At 38.1% G+C, this 21,570-nt stretch overlaps 1 protein-coding gene across 2 annotated transcripts; it reads right to left on the minus strand.

The window, feature by feature from the left end:
• Positions 1 to 6,631: 6,631 nt before the first annotated feature.
• Positions 6,632 to 21,304, minus strand: si:ch211-261d7.3 (uncharacterized). Of its 2 annotated transcripts, none has more exons than XM_053622638.1 (3): positions 19,912 to 21,304; positions 14,352 to 14,774; positions 6,632 to 13,851 (listed from the first exon to the last, which is right to left on the minus strand). In XM_053622638.1, the coding sequence occupies exons 1-3, from the start codon at positions 20,150 to 20,152 to the stop codon at positions 13,073 to 13,075; spliced, it is 1,443 nt and encodes a 480-aa protein (XP_053478613.1). In that variant the 5' UTR covers positions 20,153 to 21,304; the 3' UTR covers positions 6,632 to 13,072. The 2 variants fall into 2 exon arrangements, with proteins under 2 accessions (XP_053478613.1, XP_053478605.1); XM_053622630.1 differs by having other exon boundaries at positions 6,632 to 13,857; positions 19,912 to 21,302.
• Between the last annotated feature and the right edge of the window lie 266 nt (positions 21,305 to 21,570).

Consider the following 21,570-nt stretch of genomic DNA (forward strand, 5'->3'; position numbering starts at 1 on the left):
AGTATGTCCAGGATTGTAGTCATACTACACACACGTACTGACATACTGATTGTACTTACTATTTCAACGGCCGTGCAGTAGGGATTGCATTGAATGCAGTACATACTGTCACAGTACGTGATTTCAGACACAGCTGTGGACACTTTTTCAACTAATATTTTCCACAACTCCTTGCGTGGAGGAGGAATTTTGTGGCAATTTGGTTTGTGAGCCATTTTAGAGAGGTGTAAATGAAATGTGGAAAAATAAATAAACGAAATGGCAAATGAAATTATATAGTATACATTATATAATGAATAATGAATGAAGAAAAGCTGAAATGCAAATAGGAGCGTGTTTATGGTGACAGTGTGCATATCTAGGCAACAACATTCTCTTCCATTATATGATGTGTTAGTAAGTCCCAGTATTTGCATACTCTTTTCTCTAATGCTGGTGAGGGTAAAGCAGTGCATGGGATCCAAGCAGTGGTGAGGTACATTATATGGCAAAAAGTATGTGGACGCCTCACCATGAGAAACATTTGTGTGCCTTTCCCAAACTTTTGCCACAAAACTGTGGTCACTAACCCTGTTAGTGGAGTTCTACCTTCCTGAAGACTTTAGCTCCATCCATGATCGTGCCCACCTGACCATCTAATCATTGACTTAAGAAGTTCTTGTTCAACTAAAACAGGTGTGTTAGATTTTGGTTGGAGATGAAACCTGCAGGAAAGTAGATCTCACGGAAGAGGGTTACTGAGCACTGGTATACAATGTCTTTGTATGGTGTAGCATTACAATTTCCCTTCACTGGATCTAAGAGGCCCAAACAAATTAACATGACAATTCCACTGAGCACAAAGGTGTTAACTTTATATTTACACCATGCCTTTGGAATAGGATTTTCAACAAACATATATGGATGTCATGGTCAGGAGGCCATTTTGGTTTCCAGCATCTTTCTTGGATTTGCATTTTGGTCTCTAATGGCTTTACCTTCTCTCTCAAAGCTGTGTTATCTTTCTGCAACTTTGTGATATTTGTCATAGAGAAATTGGTTCCAACAGACAAATCTGTGAAGTTGTTGTTCATACACATGTATCTAACTCCATGTTCTCTATTACTCCCTCCACTAACTGGGCTGCAAATGCTCTTCTAAGGGACATCTGATCTCTGTCAATTGTTCTGGATGCTTGTGATGAAGCCTTGATGGTATGTATCTTACATGCAGACATGAAAAAGACAAAGAAAAGTGCATAGACTACACAATCTATGGCTAAATATTAGTCAATAATGAGTTAATAGTGTTAATAATACGTATTGATTAATGTGCTGTCTTCCTCACCTAGTGAGCTTAACAGACACGTGCTAGTCTTGCAATATGTGAAATAACACAGTAGAAATATTACAGAAAAATTACCCTGTAAGGCACAAGGATGTTTGTAATTCAGCAATTTAGCAACTTAGCTGTAGTTAGCTATTTAACTGTTAGTTAATTTAACACTTCAACTGAGACCATACAACCTGATATGGTTTGTGGATGATTCACGTCTTGCAACAACGCCATTTTAAAGTACATAATTTCATATAAATTCACTTACCCAAGATTATGTGTAGAGATCGACCGATAATCAGTTTTACTGATATTTTCCCCAATGTTTAAGGAATTTTGACATAATATCGCTTTTGTAATATCGGAGCTACCGATAAATGGCGCCATCTTGTGGGCGTTTTGAGAATTGCGTGCAGGACCGCCATTGCAGCACTGCATCTGAGGAAACACGAGGCAACAACGGTGTGCACAGGTAAAGTATACTTGCTTTTCTTTAATTAATAAATTTTAACATAACAGCCATTAATGCACAAATGAGATGCATTACATAAATGCTTGATATGTAGTTTAAGCAGCTTGGCGCTAAGAAATAGAGACGAACTCAGTCACGTAATCTGTTTACCTCATCAAAGCTTTTATTTTAAAAAAAAAGACATTTTAGTAACAGTGCACTTTTTATTTTATTTTTTGCACTCTTTCAGAATCCTCTACTTATTGGTGTATAAATAAGTTGTTTTATTTTGTATGCAAGGAGGAAGTGAAATTGACAATTGTCATAAATAAAACGATTTGTTCAGTTCAGCAGTGTTATCATTGTGTCAAAAACAAGCTTTGAGAAGCTGCTTTTAAATGCGCTCTATAAAATAGTTTATTTTTATAGATATTATTATTAAGTAAAACAATAAATAAGTATAGTTTCTGCATATCAGGCACACAAACATGCAAATAATCGGTATCGGTTATAAAAAAATCAATATTGGTCGACCTCTAATTGTGTGTGCTACAGATCCTGGAGTTGCTAGTGGGTATCCAGCCGTCTCTATTCACAGCTACAACCCATCAACTGAAAAACATGGCCCTGATTTTAAATTGGACATCGTGTCATTAAACAAAGTCATCAGTCATATAAATAGAGGCACATGATGTATGGTTCTTCGCTTCTGTTTTGAATGTTTACTGCCAACCAGATACATGCTCTAGAAACAACTTCCTGTGCCCATGAATATTGAATATTAATCTGAAATACTTTATACAGTATCTCACAAAAGTGAGTACACCCCTTACATTTTTGTAAATATTTGATTATATCTTTTCATGTGACAACACTGAAGAAATGACACTTTGCTACAATGTAAAGTAGTGAGTGTACAGCTTGTGTAACAATGTAAACTTGCTGTCCCCTCAAAGTAACTCAACACACAGCTATTAATGTCTAAACCGCTGGCAACAAAAGTGAGTACACCCCTAAGTGAAAATGTCCAAATTGGGCCCAATTAGCCGTTTTCCCTTCCTGGTGTCATGTGACTTGTTAGTGTTACAAGGTCTCAGGTGTGAATGGGGAGCAGGTGTGTTAAATTTGGTGATATCTCTCACACACACCCTCATACTGGTCACTGGAAGTTCAACATGGCACCTCATGGCAAAGAACTCTCTGAGGATCTGAAAAAAGAATTGTTGCTCTACATAAAGATGGCCTAGGCTATAAGAAGATTGCCAAGACCCTGACACTGAGCTGCAGCACGGTGGCCAAGACCATACAACGGTTTAACAGGACAGGTTCCACTCAGAACAGGCCTCGCCATGGTCGACCAAAGAAGTTAAGTGCACGTGCTCAGCGTCATATCCAGCGGTTGTCTTTGGGAAATAGATGTATGAGTGCTGCCAGCATTGCTGCAGAGGTTGAAGGGGTGGGGGGTCAGCCTGTCAGTGCTCAGACCATACGCCGCACACTGCATTGAATTGGTTTGCATAGCTGTCGTCCCAGAAGGAAGCCTCTTCTAAAGATGATGCACAAGAAAGCCCGCAAGCAGTTTGCTGAAGACAAGCAGACTAAGGACATGGTTTACTGGAACCATGTCCTGTGGTCTGATGAGACCAAGATAAACTTATTTGGTTCAGATGGTGTCAAGCGTGTGTGACGGAAACCAGGTGAGGAGTACAAAGACAAGTGTGTCTTGCCTACAGTCAAGCATGGTGGTGGGAGTGTCATGGTCTGGGAATGCGTGAGTGCTGCCGGCACTGGGGAGCTACAGTTCATTGAGGGAACCATGAATGCCAACATGTACTGTGACATACTGAAGCAGAGCATGATCCCCTCCCTTCAGAGACTGTGCTGCAGGGCAGTATTCCAGCATAATATCTACCCCAAACACACCTCCAAGACGACCACTGCCTTGCTAAAGAAGCTGAGGGTGAAGGTGATGGACTAAACCCTATTGAGCATCTGTGGGGCATCCTCAAACGGAAGGTGGAGGAGCACAAGGTCTCTAACATCCACCAGCTCCGTGATGTCGTCATGGAGGAGTGGAAGAGGACTCCAGTGGCAACCTGTGAAGCTCTGGTGAACTCCATGCCCAAGAGGGTTAAGGCAGTGCTGGAAAATAATGGTGGCCACACAAAATATTGACACTTTGCGCCCAATTTGGACATTTTCACTTAGGGGTGTACTCACTTTTGTTGCCAGCCTTTTAGACATTAATGGCTGTGTGTTGAGTTATTTTGAGGAGACAGCAAATTTACACTGTTACACAAACTGTACACTCACTACTTTACATTGTAGCAAAGTGTCATTTCTTCAGTGTTGCCACATGAAAAGATATAATCAAATATTGACAAAAATGTGAGGGGCGTACTCACTTTTGTCAGATACTGTATATGCAGAGCAATGAAGATCCAGATCATCCCTCATCCCCAAATCCCAGCGATTCATGTCAGCATAACTTCTGCTTTCAGGTGCAGAACTTGCCCAAAAGACAGTGCCATGGTCCAGTTCTTATGCTCACGTGCCCATTGTAGGCGCTTTTGCAGTGCTATGATGCACTGTGTGTTCTGACACCTTTCTCTCATAGCCAGCATTAACCTTTTCAGCAACTTGTTCTACAGTAGCTCTTCTATGGGAACGGACCAGACGGGCTAGCCTTCATTCCCCACACACATCAACGATCCTTGTCCCATGACCCAGTCGTCGGTTCACTGGTTGTCCTTCTTTGGAACACCTTTGGTAGGTACTAACCACTGCATATTGGGAACACCCCAGAAGACCTACAGTTTTGGAGATGCTCTGCATCTGATTCTAATCCATACTATTTTAGTGTTCCATTCTCGACTTATATTACATTATTATGGTTCTTTTACTTGCTTAGATCAAAGGACAGTTTTTAGCTCCTGGAGGCCCAAGGGAACAAATCAATGTTAATAAATATTTAGAAAGTGACACAATTTTCATAATTATGCCTCTGTACACCACCACAGTGGATAGGAAATGAAGCAGTAAAGATGTGACTGAACTTAGACTTTCAGCTTTAATTTAAGGGGTTTAACAACAATATTACCTAATATTGTGTAGGTATTTAACCTACACAATATTACCCCTTGGTCCGCCAAAACAGCTCTGGCCTGTCAAGGCATGACTCCACCTCTGAAGGTGTGCTCTGGTAATATTGTGTGTTTAGGAATGTTTAGCCATTTTTTGGCTAATAAAAATTGCATAATCATAAATATTAGGGTTATTTTAAATACTTGGATGCAAATTGTAACAAACGTCACAGACGAGCAAGGAGGAGGCGGGAACTGGCTGAACATAAGCATGAGTTTAATTATAACCATGACTCAAATATAACATAACCCACAAACATAAAGCACCCGTGCATCTGTCTCTGTCACTGGAGCTTCCGGCCGCTCCTTTTTCTCTCACTCCCACTGATTAGCCAAATCAGTGCCGAGTGTACATCCTTACAAGCTGGCTTCTCCCTGCTCCTCGTCACACAAATTCTTTGCATTTGTGAATCGGGAACTCGCGGACATCCCCAAATGCTGAGTTTCCTCCCTTGAAATGCTTTGTCCTTTCTTTCCTGCACCTACCTTCAGTTGGTTGTTTGTGGGTCTTTCTGCCTTCAGTTTTGTCTTGAGTAAGTGAAAAACAGCCCGATTGGATTGAGGTCATCGGACATTTAAGAAGTTGTCATTTCTTTGCCTTGGGAAGGCCTTGGGTTGCTTTTGCTGCATGTTTTGGGTCATTATCAATCTGTACTGTGAAGTGCCATCCTATCAGTTTTGCAGCATTTGACTGAAACTGAGAAAGTATAGCTTTATACACTTCAGAATTCATCCTGCTACTTCTCTCAGCAGTCACATCATCAATAAACACCAGTGACCCAGTTCCATCGATAGGCATACATGTACATAACACTGTCTCCACATTGAGGTAAACCATCTGTATTTGCATTCATGCATCAAGGCATATCTTGATTTATAGACTTCGACAATGATACAGCTCCTCCTCCTCAATTTGTCATGAAATAATGAGGAAACAGGCCACACCTGGTCATGAAACTGCTTCAGTCAATTGTCCAATTATTTTTAAGCCTGTGAAAATGAAGGGATTGTAAAAAAAAAAAAAAATGGCTGTAATTACTAAATGGTTGAAATATTTGTTAAACCCCTTGAATTTAAATTGAAAGTCTACATTTCAATCACATCTTAGATGCTTCACTTCAAATCCATTGTGGTGATGTAGAGGCAAATTTTAATGAGTGTCACTGTCTAAATACTTATGGAGGGACTGTATATACAGTATAATCTTGAGGAGCAGAACCAGCTCTTCATTTCCTTTTCAAAATGGTTAAAAAAAAAAAAAAAACTGCTTCAAAAGAAAATATGTAGTAGACTACTCAATCTATACATTTATTAGTATTATTTATTTCTGTTAGCTACAGCTAACAGCTATGCCGAGCTAATATAACTATGTATTTCAAAAGGTGCAAGTCCATGTTAACTACAGTGATAACGTTTTTATTAAATGGAAAAACACTCCATGTAGTTTTCTCCTCAACCGTGGGCTATTAAGTGGCTGCTTGGGATACAGGCAAGTCCTTAGGGGAAGCCGAGAGAGGCATGTTAAAGATGGTATTGAATAAATGTTTGATCTTAATAGATGTTATAAAGGCAACAGTGCCTGTCTATTAAATTACCCTATCACAATTTCAATATCATATTAATCATATTTGTTGACAACATGGTGATTAGATGTACATATTTTATGCATTTAAGCAACTGACCCCAATGAATATTTTACACAATGAAACATGTTTATGCCAGATGACTTGTAAGGTATTTAATATAGCAGATAACAATGTCTTTTTATATATATATATATATGTTCCTCTTAAACATTATTTCAATGTTTAAAATACAATATATTGCTGTAAGGGACAAGCTGCTTAGCTGACATCCCCTTTAATCCATGTTTATATCCAGACATGTCTTGTCAGTAAAGATCATTCTTATTTACATGATGGGGCTATAAATATACAAAATATATTCACCAATCTATTGAATCTACATTGCACTGCATGCAGAGAATATAGTAGAGCATGGCGTGGGTATTCATTTCATTTAAAATATTTCTTTTTAACATAATAGTGCACTCTTTATAGAGCATTTAAATTATTCATCAAACAGTACAAATATCCTTCAACACCAGATATTCACATCTTGTCTCTGAAAGAAAAAGCTTCTTAGTGGGACTGCCCAAACACAACCATTAAAAGTTGTTTAACGTGCCAATTATTAAATGAACACAAGGTTGGAAGAAATGGAAAAGTGATGTGCTCATTAATTTACATACCCCTTGCAGAATCTGCAAAATGTTACTCATTTTTAAAATAAGAGGAATCATTAAAATTGCATGTTTTTTATTTAGTTCTGCCTAAATAAACTATTTCACATAACAGATGTTTACATATAGTCCACAAGACCCGATAATAACTGAATTTACACAAATTACCCAGTTCAAAAGTTTATATACGCTTGATTCTTGATGCTGTGTGGTGTTACCTGCATGATCAAGGACTGTTTTTATGTCATAGTTGTTTGTTTCCAACAATGGCTATATGATTTTGAGAACCATCTTTTCACACTGAGGACAGCTGAGGGAATTATTACAAAAGGTGCAAACATTCACTGATGCTCAAGAAAGCAAAATGATACAGCCAGGGGGGGTGCAAACTTTTGAACAGGATAATTGGTGTAAATTGTTATTTTGTCTTCTGGGAAACATGTAAATATCTTATGTAGCTTCTGAAGGGCAGTACTAAATGAAAAAATAAGATCTTTAAACAAAATAATTTACACCGATCATCCTGTTCAAAAGTTTACACCCCCTTGGCTCTTAATGTATAGTGTTGCCTTCTTGAGCATCAATGAATGTTTGCACCTTTTGTAATAGTTGTGTACGAGTCCCTCAGTTGTCCTCAGTGTGAAAAGGTGAATCTCCACATCATATAGTCACTGTTGGAAACATGAACAACTATGACAAAACATAAAAACAGTCGTTGATCATCCAGGTAACAACACACAGTATCAAGAATCAAGCGTATGTAAACTTTTGAACTGGGTAATTTGTGTAAATTCTGTTATTATTATGTCTTGTGAACTATATGTAAACATCTGTTATGTGAAATAGCTTATACAGGACCGAACTAAATAAAAAAAATAAATAAAAAATAAAAATGCAATTTTAACTATTATCCAAATTCGTTCTTACCATATTCAATTAAGAACCAGATATCAGAAAATGGAAAAAAAAAAGGCTTGTTATTTTATTATTCATTAACAAATCCAAAATGAATAACAAGTTGTTTTCCGTTCTTTCAGTCTCACGCTTAAGTTTAAAATTAGAAAATGGGTCAGGTTTCATTTTAACGTTTCATTTTTTTCGGTTGCCTATGACCATGGAGTTTCTTGTATCTTCACGTGTTGTGCTGGATAAAGTTCTTTTTGCTGGGGAATTTTGTGCTATTTAAGGGAGCCAAACATGTAACACCTCATAGAGGACTGCAGAAACAAACTACGGTTAAACCACTCACTCTTCCTGAAACCATGGTTAATTTTAGGGGTGTGGCTTTTAGATATTTTTAGACACTTTTCAGAAAGAGGAAAAGAGTACCTGCGAGCTCCTACACAACCAAAGCAGTTTAACTTTCTACATAATTATTATTTAAAATAACAAATAAAACACACAATTCACAGTATCAATGACAATACAGCCTAAAAGTTTTTATATTTATAATTTGAAATGAACAGTCTGTAGTAGGTTAAACTTCACTTGGCTCATTGTGATTCATGGATCTTTTAAACTTGAAGTTGAAATATGCTAACTTTCTAGAATAAAATTAATACAATTTTATTCGGCACATAGAATACCGTACTGTGATCTGATATGAGTGGGTTTGATCGTCAGTCTGGGATTTGAAATGTCAAGTTTATAACAGGTTAAAAATAGCCTCCTGGTTCAATTATATTGACAGATCTTGTGACTTTGAAGAGCAATTGCTTTAAAATTCTACAGTGAGATTAATCAATCTTTATTGTGACCATAGAGGAGCTCACTGAACTGATATTAATGGGTTTTAGATTTTAAATGTGCCTTTTATTTCAGAAGCAAGATGAAGTAAAACATTAATATTTTGGTATCAGACTTCCTTTAGTGAACCATCAATACTTTTTAAAAGTTTATTTATGGTTAGATTTGGTTTTAAAACTTTTTTTTTTTTTAGATGTTTTTTAATGTATTATTATAGCATCTCAAACTTGATTTTGCCCATTTTTAAAATGTAAAAGTGTAAATACAAAAACTTTTATAGGAATATAAAGGATTATTTAAAAAAAAAAAACAACAACAGACTTTTAGCCTGTGGAAGAGTGACTGGTTTAACCACAGTTAATGTTTCTGCAGTCCTCTTTAAGGGTTACACGTCTGGCTCTCTTAAATAGTACGAAACTCTCGATACTCTTTGAGATGGGGGGGGGCAACAAAATAATCAAGTACATGAATAAACGAGTAACTTCTGGGTCACAGCCAACCGAAAAAATATAAAATGTTAAAATGAAACCTGATATTACACCCATTTTTTTTTTTTTACTAATTTCTTATTTTTAACTTGAGCATGAGATTGAAAGAACGGAAAACAACTTGTTATTCGTTTTGGATTTGTAAATGAATAATAAAGTAAGTCTTTTTTTCCATTTTCTATATTTCATTCTTAATTGAATATGAAAAGAACAAATGATGCACAGATTAATGATTCCTCTTATTTGTTGAAAATGATTAACATTTTGCAGATTCTGCAAGGTGTATGTAAATTTATGAGCACAACTGTAAGAATATGTTTAGAATACGTTAGTGAAGATATAACAGCATCAGGGTTATTCCATGTCAAATAACCTGCAGAAAAGAGGTTTGGGTAACGGATCTCAGTCACATTATATATGGATATAAAATGACAACAACTGTTGTGAACATTCTGAATATTTGTTTGTAAAAATGTTACTTGGATGGAAAGAATCTTCAAAAGATGGCCATCAACTAATTTAAATTTGGACAAAACAACAAACAATAAAACCTTCAAGTAAATCCCAGAATTATAGCATTTAAAAACATAGGATCCTAACTTATACTGTTTTACAGGCCCTTTAATAGAGTAAGAACAATGGTTATGTTGCCTGGAAAAAAATATATACTGATGTGATACTGCTGGACTGGGACGTGAAAATATTGACCTCTGAGGGGTTCGCTTTAAGTTATTAAAAGTTACATCATGACTAGGGAAATGTTTAGATACATTTTCCTACTCGCTTATAATCTATACCTTTATCCTCAAAGACTGTGTGGGTCTATAAATGTAATGTAAAATGATAAATGTGTCTTGCTGCCATCTCAACTGCACTGCTTCTGTGATTACTTACAGCATAAATGATAAAATATTTTATGCACTTTAGACTGAAAAGTAGACATCTGCTCTCCAAAATCTGGAAACCGCTGGCAGCAAATTCACTTACTGCATTTACTGCCATTGCTTGAAGGCCAATTAGGCAAGGTGAGACTTATGTTCAAAATAACTGACCACAAATCCAAGTTAAAAGACCTCTACTTTCCATCTAAACATCACACAACTGAACAATACTTTTAAGCATAAAAGTACAAGGCCGTGTATAAATGTTTTCGTAGGTCAAACCAAAAACTACAAATTCCAACCTTTACAAGGATTTACAAACCTTTAGTTAACGCCGATTTCCTTCATACTCAAGAGGCTATGTCGATGAATGTCAATCACCTGTAAATTACCAAGCACGTTCACGGCACAGCTGATTTGCCTACAGGGACGCACACACAACTCCATAAAAGGAAAGTGATTTTTCACAAGTACCAAATTTCTTGTGTAAAGGCTCTTGTGAACGATTTACGACTAAATTAGTTTGTATACACTTTGTAATAATAACCAACCATTATTACAAAATGTACATTTTCAACAGCTTCTTAGGTTAGGTGCTAATGCTAGTTAGGTAGCGTGCAACTGAGATTGAGCAAACTAGCCAAGTCAACAGCGGATGCACATTATGATTAATTAAACCTGACACCACAGCTACAGTTTATTCTTATGGCTTGACATAACGTTAAATAGTACTCCACTGTAAAAAAGTGATTTCAAACTGTGTTTCTCCAAAGGAATGTTTTAACCCCTGCAATACCTTTTACTATGAATACACTAACACTCGCCATAACCAGCCCCACAGAGGCAACAGACATGCCCACCAGCAACAAGCAGAGGGAGATTGTAAATTTTGTTGCCTAATTCACCATGTCTTAAGCTGCATTTTCATACTATAATATCTAATATGGATTTACACTCACCATCCACTTTATTAGGAACACCGGCATATTCATGCAGTTATCTAATCAGCCAATCATGTGGCAGCAGCGCACTGCAAGAAAAAAAAGCATGCATATACAGGTGAAGAGATTCCGTTAATGTTCACATCAAACATCAGAATGAAGAACAAGTGTGATCTCTGTGACTTGGCATGGTTGTTGGTGCCAGATGGGCTGGTTTGAGTATTTCAGAAACTACTGATCTCCTGCACTTTTCACACAGAGCAGTTTCTAGAGTTTACAAACATAGCAGAAACAAAAAAAAAAAAACAACAACATTGAGTGAGCGTCAGTTCTGTGGGTGGAAACACCTTGTTGATAAGAGAGGTCAGAGGAAAATGGCCAGATTGGTTCCAGCTGCCAGGAAGGATATAGCAACTTAAACAATCACTCTTTACAATTGTGGTGAGCAGAAAAAGCATCTCAGCATGCACAAAACATCAAACCTTGTGGTGGATGATCTACAACAGCAGAAGACCACATGGGGTTCCACTCCTGTCAGTCAAGAACAAGAATCTGAAGCCATCAGGGACACAGGCTCACTCAAACTGGACAGTTGAAGATTAGAAAACAAAATCACCTGGTCTTTTTCCAGTTGATGTGTTGTGCATTCCGAGTTGCTGTTCTGCTCACCACAGTTGTAAAGAGTGCTTAATTGAGTTACTATGGACTTCCTGTCAGCTCAAACCAGCCTGGTCATTCTCCTCCGATCGCTCTCATCAACAAGTGGTTTCAGCCTGCAGACCCTCCACCTACAGGACGCTTTTTTGCACCATTCTGCAGTTTCTGAAATACTCAAACCAGCCCATCTGACACCAACATCCATGCCACGGTTAAAGTAACAGATTACACTTTTTCTTCATTCAGTTAACCTGTATCTGTATGATTTTATGCACTGTACTGCTGCCACAGGAGGCTGTGGCTCAGGTGGTAGAGCAGGTAGTCCACTAATCGTATGGTTGGCGGTTCGATTCCCAGCCCACGTGACTCCACATGCCAAAGTGTCCTTGGGCAAGACACTAAACCCCAAGTTGCTCCCGATGGCAAGTTAGCACCTTGCATGGCAGCTCTGCTACCATTGGTGTGTGAGTGTGTGTGTGTGAATGGGTGAATGAGACACCGTGTAAAGCGTTTTGGAAAAAAGCGCTATACAAGTGTGCCATTTACCACATGATTGTCTGATTAGATAACTGCATGAATGTGCAGGTGCTCCTAATAAAATGGATGGTGAGTGTATATAATAGTAGGCCATCCTGTAAAAATATAAAACCTCAACTAAGTTAACCAGACTTGTAATTGTACCTTTCTGGTTACCACATCTTTTGTATGTGAATCTTCTATCATACAAGTTGGCAAACTTGGTCCTGGAACACTTTCTGTCCAAACATAAGCGTTTACCCACACACAAGCACACTTCATGGGAGGTGTGAATTAGCTGATTAGTGAGCAGTAAAAACACTAAAACGTGCAGGACAGGGGTACTCCAGGACCAGGGCTGGGAATGTGTGATCGATCATGTAGATTTTTATATGGAAAGACAACCTTGATTTCTAGGCAACTTCGCACCTGTCCCCAAAATGGGATTTCATCTAATAAATCAATATTCCATGCGGTGTTGTGTAAACTAATTCTAATAACTTCCACAGCCATTTAACACAGAATAACCCATTCATTTCAATTTTATAATCCTTTCACGTATAACTTAATAGCATAATTTATGCAACAGGCAAAATGTAGTTTTACATGGCATAACCTGTTCTTACTCAACTACATACATCTTAATATAAAACCTCTGTAGAAATAAACAGTATTTCAGGACAATTTACAAATCTAATGCCTACGCTTCCGTCTGTGGTCTCCTGGTCTACCCCGACATGGCCTCTGGGCATTTGTCTCAATTGCTGATTCAGGTTGGGAAGTGCCATCTAAAATATCTGGGGGTAGGGGTACAGAAGTAGCAGCTGTTGATATTTGTTCACTTGCATTTTGAGGAATTTGTTGTTCAAGCTCCTGGGATAAAATTTGCTGTGGCAGATCTTCTTGTTGTTGTCGATGCTGCAAATGTTCTTGAGACAATCGTTGCGGAAGCGGATGATGTGGAATTTGATGCTGAGGAGGCTGCGTTTGCTGCTGCTGCATTTCAAGAAGGCCCAAAAGTCTCTGCAAGAGCACATTATTTTGCTGTAAGCTGATTGTCAGAGCCTCTTGTGAGGCCACAAGTGTCCGCATGTCACGCCTGAAACCTTCGCCAAACTCCCTTAAGTTCTGCTCAAGACGATCTCCAAGCTGCACAGCTGCTTCCCCGAGTCCCCGAAGTTCATCCTCCAACCAGGAAGTGCGTGAAGGAGGAGGCTCAATGGGGCCCTGATGAGCTCCAAGTGATGGTTCTGGACTTGGCTGAGGAGTACCATTCAGGAAGGGGGCACTATAGAGTGGTGAAGGAGGAAGCCAGCGCTCAGATGTTGGGGCTGGAACTATTCCTAACCCAAGGCCTAATCCCAGTTTGTCTTCCATGCTGTTATCTACACCTTCACAATTGGTTTCTTCCTCACCTTCCTGCTCATGAGACTCATCATCCTTTTCAAAGCCATCTCTTTCAAAACCATCCCCTGTAACTGAAACAAAAGGAAACTCAGTTACGATCATAAAACTATCCCTATTTTAGACCACATGTAACATGGCAATACACTTTTGTAGTCAAAAACATTTATTCAGAAACGCAGAAGGGGGTTTTAAAGTGGCCAATTCAATAAGGACTGGGTAGTTATAAAACTGGTTCATGTAGAAACGGGGGTGGCAAGGGGGCTCAGCGAGTACAATTTCCGCATCAGTAGTCCCTGCTACTGAAGATGAATGAACAAATTCACTTGCAAATCAAGTGCATCAAGTTTCCATTTGTTGTTCTTTATATAAAAAAATTCTATATTTATTTATATAACAAACACCATATATTGATGTGTCCAAATATGGGGAGATATTTCCAAAATGTAAACTTATGTTATTTAACCAGGAAAATAAAAGACGTGCAAAAATACTGTACTGGAAAAGAAAAGGCAACAAACTGAACAATGCAAATCTAATTTTCATGCAAGGGGTTAACCTTACTCACCTGGATCAGTGTCAGACAAACAGGTGAAACTGGCCTTTCCCCTTGTACTCAATTTTTGTCGGGCTTGGTGAAACCTGGGGCTCAACTGGCTAGGCCCTCCCAGAACAGCACTCCCTCTACTGGATGGAAGCCAGGAGCGGAACCTTGCATCTGCCAGCTTTCCACCGTTGCGTCTCTTCAGGTCGTCCCAACGTTTCTTTACTTCTCGAAGGGTGCGTGGGACTCTGGATACAGCATTCACACGCTCCAAGATTCCAGCCCATATTCGCTCTCTCTCACGCCGCCTGAGTCTGCCGGCCGGGCCGAACAACTCCCCTTCGCACCGGGTTACTTCTGAGACCAGCACCTCCAATTCAGCACCGCTAAACCTACTCTTCCTTTTACCTGCACCCCCTGAAGCCAGCGCTGCTGAAACACCTCTGTCTGATGGTGAAAGGCAAACGTATTAAACATGCTGCCATATATTGAGAGTATTTCTACAAAGCAGGCCATAAGTGAGCTGAGAGTAAACAGTTACCATAACAGTTGCTCAGTTTATCAGGGTGGAAAATATTAACTGATTCCTTTCATGTTAAATTTTGGTATGAAAGCTGGACTTTTATTCTTATTTCATAAAAATAGCCAGATTAGCAATGGTGACATGTTGGTTAATAGAGTGCAAGCGGTCTAACATTTAAACTGTATTTATGATAAGTAATAATGACCAACTAGTGTTGAAATAAAAATCAAGATCACAATTTTTAAAAAAAAAATGTGTAAACAAAGTGGAAATGCCAATAAAGACAAGCAACAGATTTTTGCGTTTGCAAATACTACATTTGTAGTTAGCCAGTAGGTTATCAAAAAACATGGTAGTAAAAATGGAACTCTAACGAATAGCAAATCTGCTAAGTAATCTGTTATGGGACATAAAACAAAAATGCACACATTTAGAGACCACTACAAATGAATGTCTTATAAAAGACCTTGTGGTAGCCTCATCTGACCCCCAGTCTTTAAAGCTGCCAGTAGAATCTTTGTCCATCAGGGCATAAAAAAGTAGACAGGCCATGAAGAGTCTGGTCCATTATAATGACTTCACACTCTGACATTTTACTGTATTCATGGTGTTATTTCAGATTTGTGAGAAAACACACCCCACAACCAATAATGGCATTTTAGGATTAAAAAGGTCATGGGATTGAGGGATCTCAAATTCAGGTTCTGGAGGCCTTGCATGCTTTAGTGTTTATCCCACTCCATCACAATCAAAATCACCTGATAAAGTAACTGATGACAAAAAAGACAAAACACTACATTGCTGAAGGCCAGCACTTCAGACTTAATCTGTTGATAATATTGAAATAAGATTGCTCTTGTGACCAGAGTGTTATTTTTTTTTAATTGTGCAACTAAAGTAAGTATAAATAATAACAATAATAATAATAATAATAATAATAATAGGCAGAAGAAATAAGCAAAAGCATGAATGGGGAACCACATATTAAAGCAGATTAGGCCTGTCACAATTATTAAATAAGTCACCTAATCACAGTTATTTGTGCCAATTGTTAGTGTCTACGATTGTATATTTAAATATAATTATGTGTATAGTCTGTAAATATGATACATTTCAATTAAATCCCTGCACTCTCATATCACTCTCAAAGGCTATGATCTATGGACTACTGACCTATTAACATGTAGCTCATAAGATTGAGCTCATTAGTAAATAATAGTGGATTACTTATTTATATACAAAGGGGTAACAAATTAAAGCAAATTAAAGAATTGTCGCGTCCCTTGAGTCAGTACATTTTTTCGGTTATAACAGAGATTCATTCCTCTCTTGTTCCGCATATAAGTTGAGTCAATGAGTTTAATGAGTCCAGTTTGCGTCGAATTGGTCTTAGTGGAGATTTCCAGCCATTCGGTGCAAGCAATGGTAGTCTATGTTGGGTTGGGTGTGAAAATGAGTCAAGCACACACACACAATAATTTTATAATGTAACACAAAATAGCAATGATTATTAGGTATTTTTACAGTGGTCAAGCTGTTTTTGTCTGCTTTATATTGTGGTACGATAACACAATGAACAAATAACACAATGAACAAATCTGAATGAATGATTTACCTGAATGGATTTGAGTCACTAAAAGGATTTTGGCTGTACTGTGCTCTTTCTCCACAAGTGCCCATTCAACAGACGTTTAGAGAGAATTTAGACCGCACCTCAAACCGCATAGGAATAGCGTTTCCACAGTATTACAGAAGTGTTATGAGTACCTCCAGCACCAAGAGTCACAAACTAACCCACTGCCTTTAGCTAGAGGCCAGACATTTGTGGACACTTGACCATCACACCTATAAGCAGGCCTTCCTCAAACTGCTGCCACAAAGTTAAAAACAAACAATTGTATAGGATGCCTTTATATACTGTAGTATTACAATTTCCCTTAACTGGAACTAAAGGGCCCAAACATGTTCCAGTATGACAGTGCGCCTGTGCACAAAGCGAGCTCCATGAAGACGTGGTTTGCCAACGTTGGTGTGGAAGATTTCAAGTGGACACTTTTGCCCATATAGTGCATCTATAACAGATTACAGAAATCAAAACTGTTACTGCTCGTTACTTCCTATGTGTACAGTTTTATTACCTGATATGTATTTTGGGTGTATTTTATTATCTACTCTTGTGTATTTATTCTCCAGCCTGTCAAAAATGTTGAGCTGAACAGTGTTAGAATGTTAGCTAAAACACAGAATAAGTAATATACACACCAAGACAAGCAGATGCCCCAGATCACTCATTTTCGCCCAATACACCTGAGTCTGAAATACTAAAATAGAGAAACAAACACCTCATGTTAGTCACTAGCCAGCTATTATGAATTCTCTTGCTAAACAACTGTGCAATGATACAAATTACACAATGGGAATCAATTTGCTGACCATCGTTATTTTATCTCTCATGTTCTTAAACGCTCTCATTTCTGGATCAAAGCTGGACATATTTTGTGCCTGCAGTAGGGGAGTGATGTTTTGATATATCTGAGCTGGTGTTTGATGTATGTATACAAATTTCCTGTTAATTCTCAACCGAGTATCCTGACACAGTGCTGACTCTGAACTATTATTACAGGACTGTCAGGGTGACTTACATCAGGTCAGCAACATCATTATTACTGAAGGGTTGTTTTTTTTTTTTGTCCAATGACTCAATAATGTTTTTCTTTTCTATTAAAAAAAAATACTAAAAATCTTACACACTTTATAGAAAATAAATAAATAAATAAATAAATTTTTTACTAAGGTGTTGGTTCACTATGAGCTGTCCAAGCAGATTCAACGTGCCTTAGCACAGATTTTGGATTCACAGTGGGTGGAACTGGACAGGTGGTATGGAAGACCATTCTTCCACAGGATATTATATAAACTGATCAGTCAGAGTTACTTTGTACACTCTTCTCTCAAAGTGCAGCCAAATCATTCCAGCACACTGACTCCCACAGCATATCACAAATATTTTACCTTTAATTTGTCACCCATCTATAGTTACTGCTACAGTAAATTTAGTAACAATCTTAGGTGCTTCAGTAAAATATTATTATTATTATTATTATTAATAATAATAATAATAATAATAATAATAATAATAATTCCTTAGATTTATATAGCACTTTTTGAGGGACTCAAAGTGCTTTACATAGTATGGGAGGGGGATCTCCTCAACCACTACTAGTGTGTAGCATCCATAGTGCGCCAGAACGCCTACCACACACCAGCTATTAGTGGAGAGGAGAGAGTGATGTAATCCATTCAGAGATGCAGATTATTAGGGGGCCGTGATAGAGAAGGGCCAGTGGGGGAATTTCACCAGGACTATAGGTTATACTCCTACTCTTTTATGAGAAGTGTCCTGGGATTTTTAATGATCACAGAGAGTCAGGACCTCGGTTTAACGTCTCATCCGAAAGACAGTGCTGTTTTTACAGCACTGTCCTCGTCACTATACTGGGGCATTAGGCTTCTCACAGACCACAGGGTGAGCGCCCCCTGCTGGCCTCACTAATACCACTTCCAGCAGTGACCTTAGTTTTCCCCAGGACTTCTCCCATCCAGGTACTGGCCAGGCTCAACCCTGCTTGGCATCAATGGGAAACCAGGTGAGAAACCAGGCAAAAACTACAGGGAGATATGTTTTCAGTTTTATAACAAATAGTTCCAGTCCACTAATTTGATGGGATCAGAAGCATTCCAAGAGTGCTGATATTTAGTATAACAGCACTGGGACATTTCACTGTTTGTATCACTGCTTGTCGGTGTTCACTACAAACAATTCCAGTTCTACCAATAGTTCATTACATTGAAACTGTTACTACACTCACTACAGGGTATCAGCCAGTCTGTGTGATAGTTGCAACACACACCACTCTATCCATCCCTAACTTCTTTGGGAACCATTCTGCCATATAGTGTCTGAAATGTCAGTTAATTGATATTAAATTCTTGATCATAGAACTGATGTATAAAAGCATTATCACACTCACAATTGTGCTGATGTACGGCCGAATCACAGCAATGCTGATATTCAGTTCAACATTAGCATGTTTTAAGATGATTACTTGTCACAGCGTATAAGATTATCCCAGTTAGTTCTTGGCCAAATTCTATAACAAACTGTGAAACTGTATCCTCTGTCTCCAAGTACTGTTAAACCTAGAGAAAACATGCATTAAAAGGCAAAGAAGAGTTAAGAGCTGTTCATGGAAAGGTAAAAGAGTACAACACTGACTGTCCATTCTTCAAAGTGAGCTTGATGTAACAGGATATTTTTTCTGTCCATTAGCATGTGTGGCAGCTTTGCAACTCACTGGATGAGGGGCCAGGCACATAGGCTGAAAAGGTTATTAATATAAGCAAGTACTTTAAACGATCACTTGCTCAAACATTAACATTTCATTTCACGTTTCAAGTTCTGAGTCATCCTACGCTGTTCTTCTATTGGCACTACCAGTGCTCCCAGACAGTCGTCGGCTATCTTTGGTCACAGTGGCACTAAACTGGCTGCTGATAAGCATCTCACATTATGCACTGCAATACCAACTGATCTCAAGGCACAACCAAATAAGTCTTTTACGGCGTGTGATTTTTGTCAGTGACAGCAAAAATTGTGTAAAACCAACTTTGTTTACAGTCCAACGATTGAACAGAAATTTTATTTACTTACATATTCACTATTACTATTAAGGGTAGTTATGAGGTCAGCTGAAAAGACAATTAAAATCATCAATTGCCATTTTATGCATGGCAATAGATCATCTGTTATATATTTTTTTAAATTGTGACAGGCCCAACTGAGAGTTAAAGGAAGCATTTAGTGAAAGTATGTTTGTGGTAAACTGTCTTAAACCTATCACTGTGTAGACGTATTATAATGTAACTGACCTGTGTGAGCTTTAAACAACTTAATACTTTTTCTAGTAAATCTTTTGTGAACGAATCATTGTGAACGACCACAATGGAAAAAGCCTACTGGCAGCTTCAAAGTGCTTAAATTATTTGATAGGTGCAGCTTACTCTGTTGAATGGGTATCAGTTCATCAGAAGCCACTCCAGGAGCAACAATGTTGGGATGCACGACCACAACGTTGAAAGGCAGGCCAGCATGATCGCAGCTGCCTTCGGAGTCGTCGTCTTCACGGGGGAAGCCGTCCTCCGAGATACGACCTCCGAAGGCGCCTTCAGGAGACTCCACTTTAATGTGCATGGGAGGCGAGCGCTCATACAGCAACCCGCCCTCCTCATAATATTCACTCATGGGTCACAGCCAATGCAGCGCCATTCACAAAAGTGCCATCACACTCAGCCATGACTAGAGTTCACTGAGTGTGCACATTGCATGAATTGCCTTAATTAAAGTCATATACCAGCTCCAAAGCAATACCTTAGGTGATGGAAGAACAAAACTATGAAAGTGCAGCTGAAGGGAAAACTAGTGCCAGACATAGAGGACACAGACTGTCTTTCAACATAGCTGGCTTTGGACCAATTGGGGATACATATACTCTGCAAAATAATAATAATAATAATAATAATAATAATAATAATAAATAAAATAAAAATACTGGACTAAAGTGCCCTGTGTGACTCGGTCTCAGAACTCACAAAAATTAACATCCACCTTTAAATGTAAAAAGAAAGAAAAAAAGAAAAAAAAGTTATGTTTAAAAATCTATATATAGATGTAATCGACATAAAAAGGCAACGTGTGAGGCAACGCCAATACTGAGCAATCGAGCTCATCTCATGGAAGTCGGATCTGAAAACAAGGGGTAAAATCTGAGCTGATAAAACCGAATATAGATTAAAACAAATCAAAAACAAATCAACAACACAACACAGCTAGAGTAACACATCCAAAAAGGTGAATTAAACCATGGCCTGTATTTAACCTGTCGCATCAGTGCTCCTTTATTCTGCACCACATCCGCAATGGATGGTCATCCGGCATAAATTAGCTAAGCTAACTGCTAGCTAGCAACCGTAGCCAGAGCTTGTAACTGGCAAAGGAACACTGCTGACTGACTAAAACCGTGTTCATCGTAACTATCAAAAACATAGTTTTGTCTGAATAAGCGAGGTCGTTTCTCACCTTTGAGCCGCTGGTTTCTAACTCACAGAAAGAATTAAACATCTACCTTAAAAATGAAAATCTATGTTGAAAATCTTTTGGGTCTACATGTACACAGTCGGAGAGCTGTCGCAGAAATGTGACGTCACGTCGGCCCTGACGCTTGTTCATAACAATAAGCTATACATTCGCTAAGAGTCGACAACAGAAAGATCAGCTGTCATTAATTGAATTATTATTATGGCAAAATATTTAATTTATAAATGTAAATATAATCATTCTAGGCCTGTATTGACATTCTTTGAAAATGAAGCCAAACAACAGACTCTATTCTAAGAAACTCTATTAAAAACAAACAAACAAACAAACAAACAAAAAAACCTGTGCAGTTTTTTCAAAAAATGTTTATGTAATTCTGTCTGTCTCCACGGCCCATTTCCTTTTCCCCTTTTGTCTTTGTTTTAATTTACTTTATTTATCTTTCTCTGTTTCGTTACATTTTTAAATGTTGAATATCTATAGGCTAATGACTAAATTCTGTGTTGTATTTTTGCAAATTAAAAAAAAAATCATAAGAGACTGATAACTAGAAATGTTATAAATAA

The sequence above is a fragment of the Ictalurus furcatus genome, chromosome 1, assembly GCF_023375685.1.
Source record: "Ictalurus furcatus strain D&B chromosome 1, Billie_1.0, whole genome shotgun sequence".
Lineage (NCBI taxonomy): Eukaryota > Metazoa > Chordata > Actinopteri > Siluriformes > Ictaluridae > Ictalurus > Ictalurus furcatus.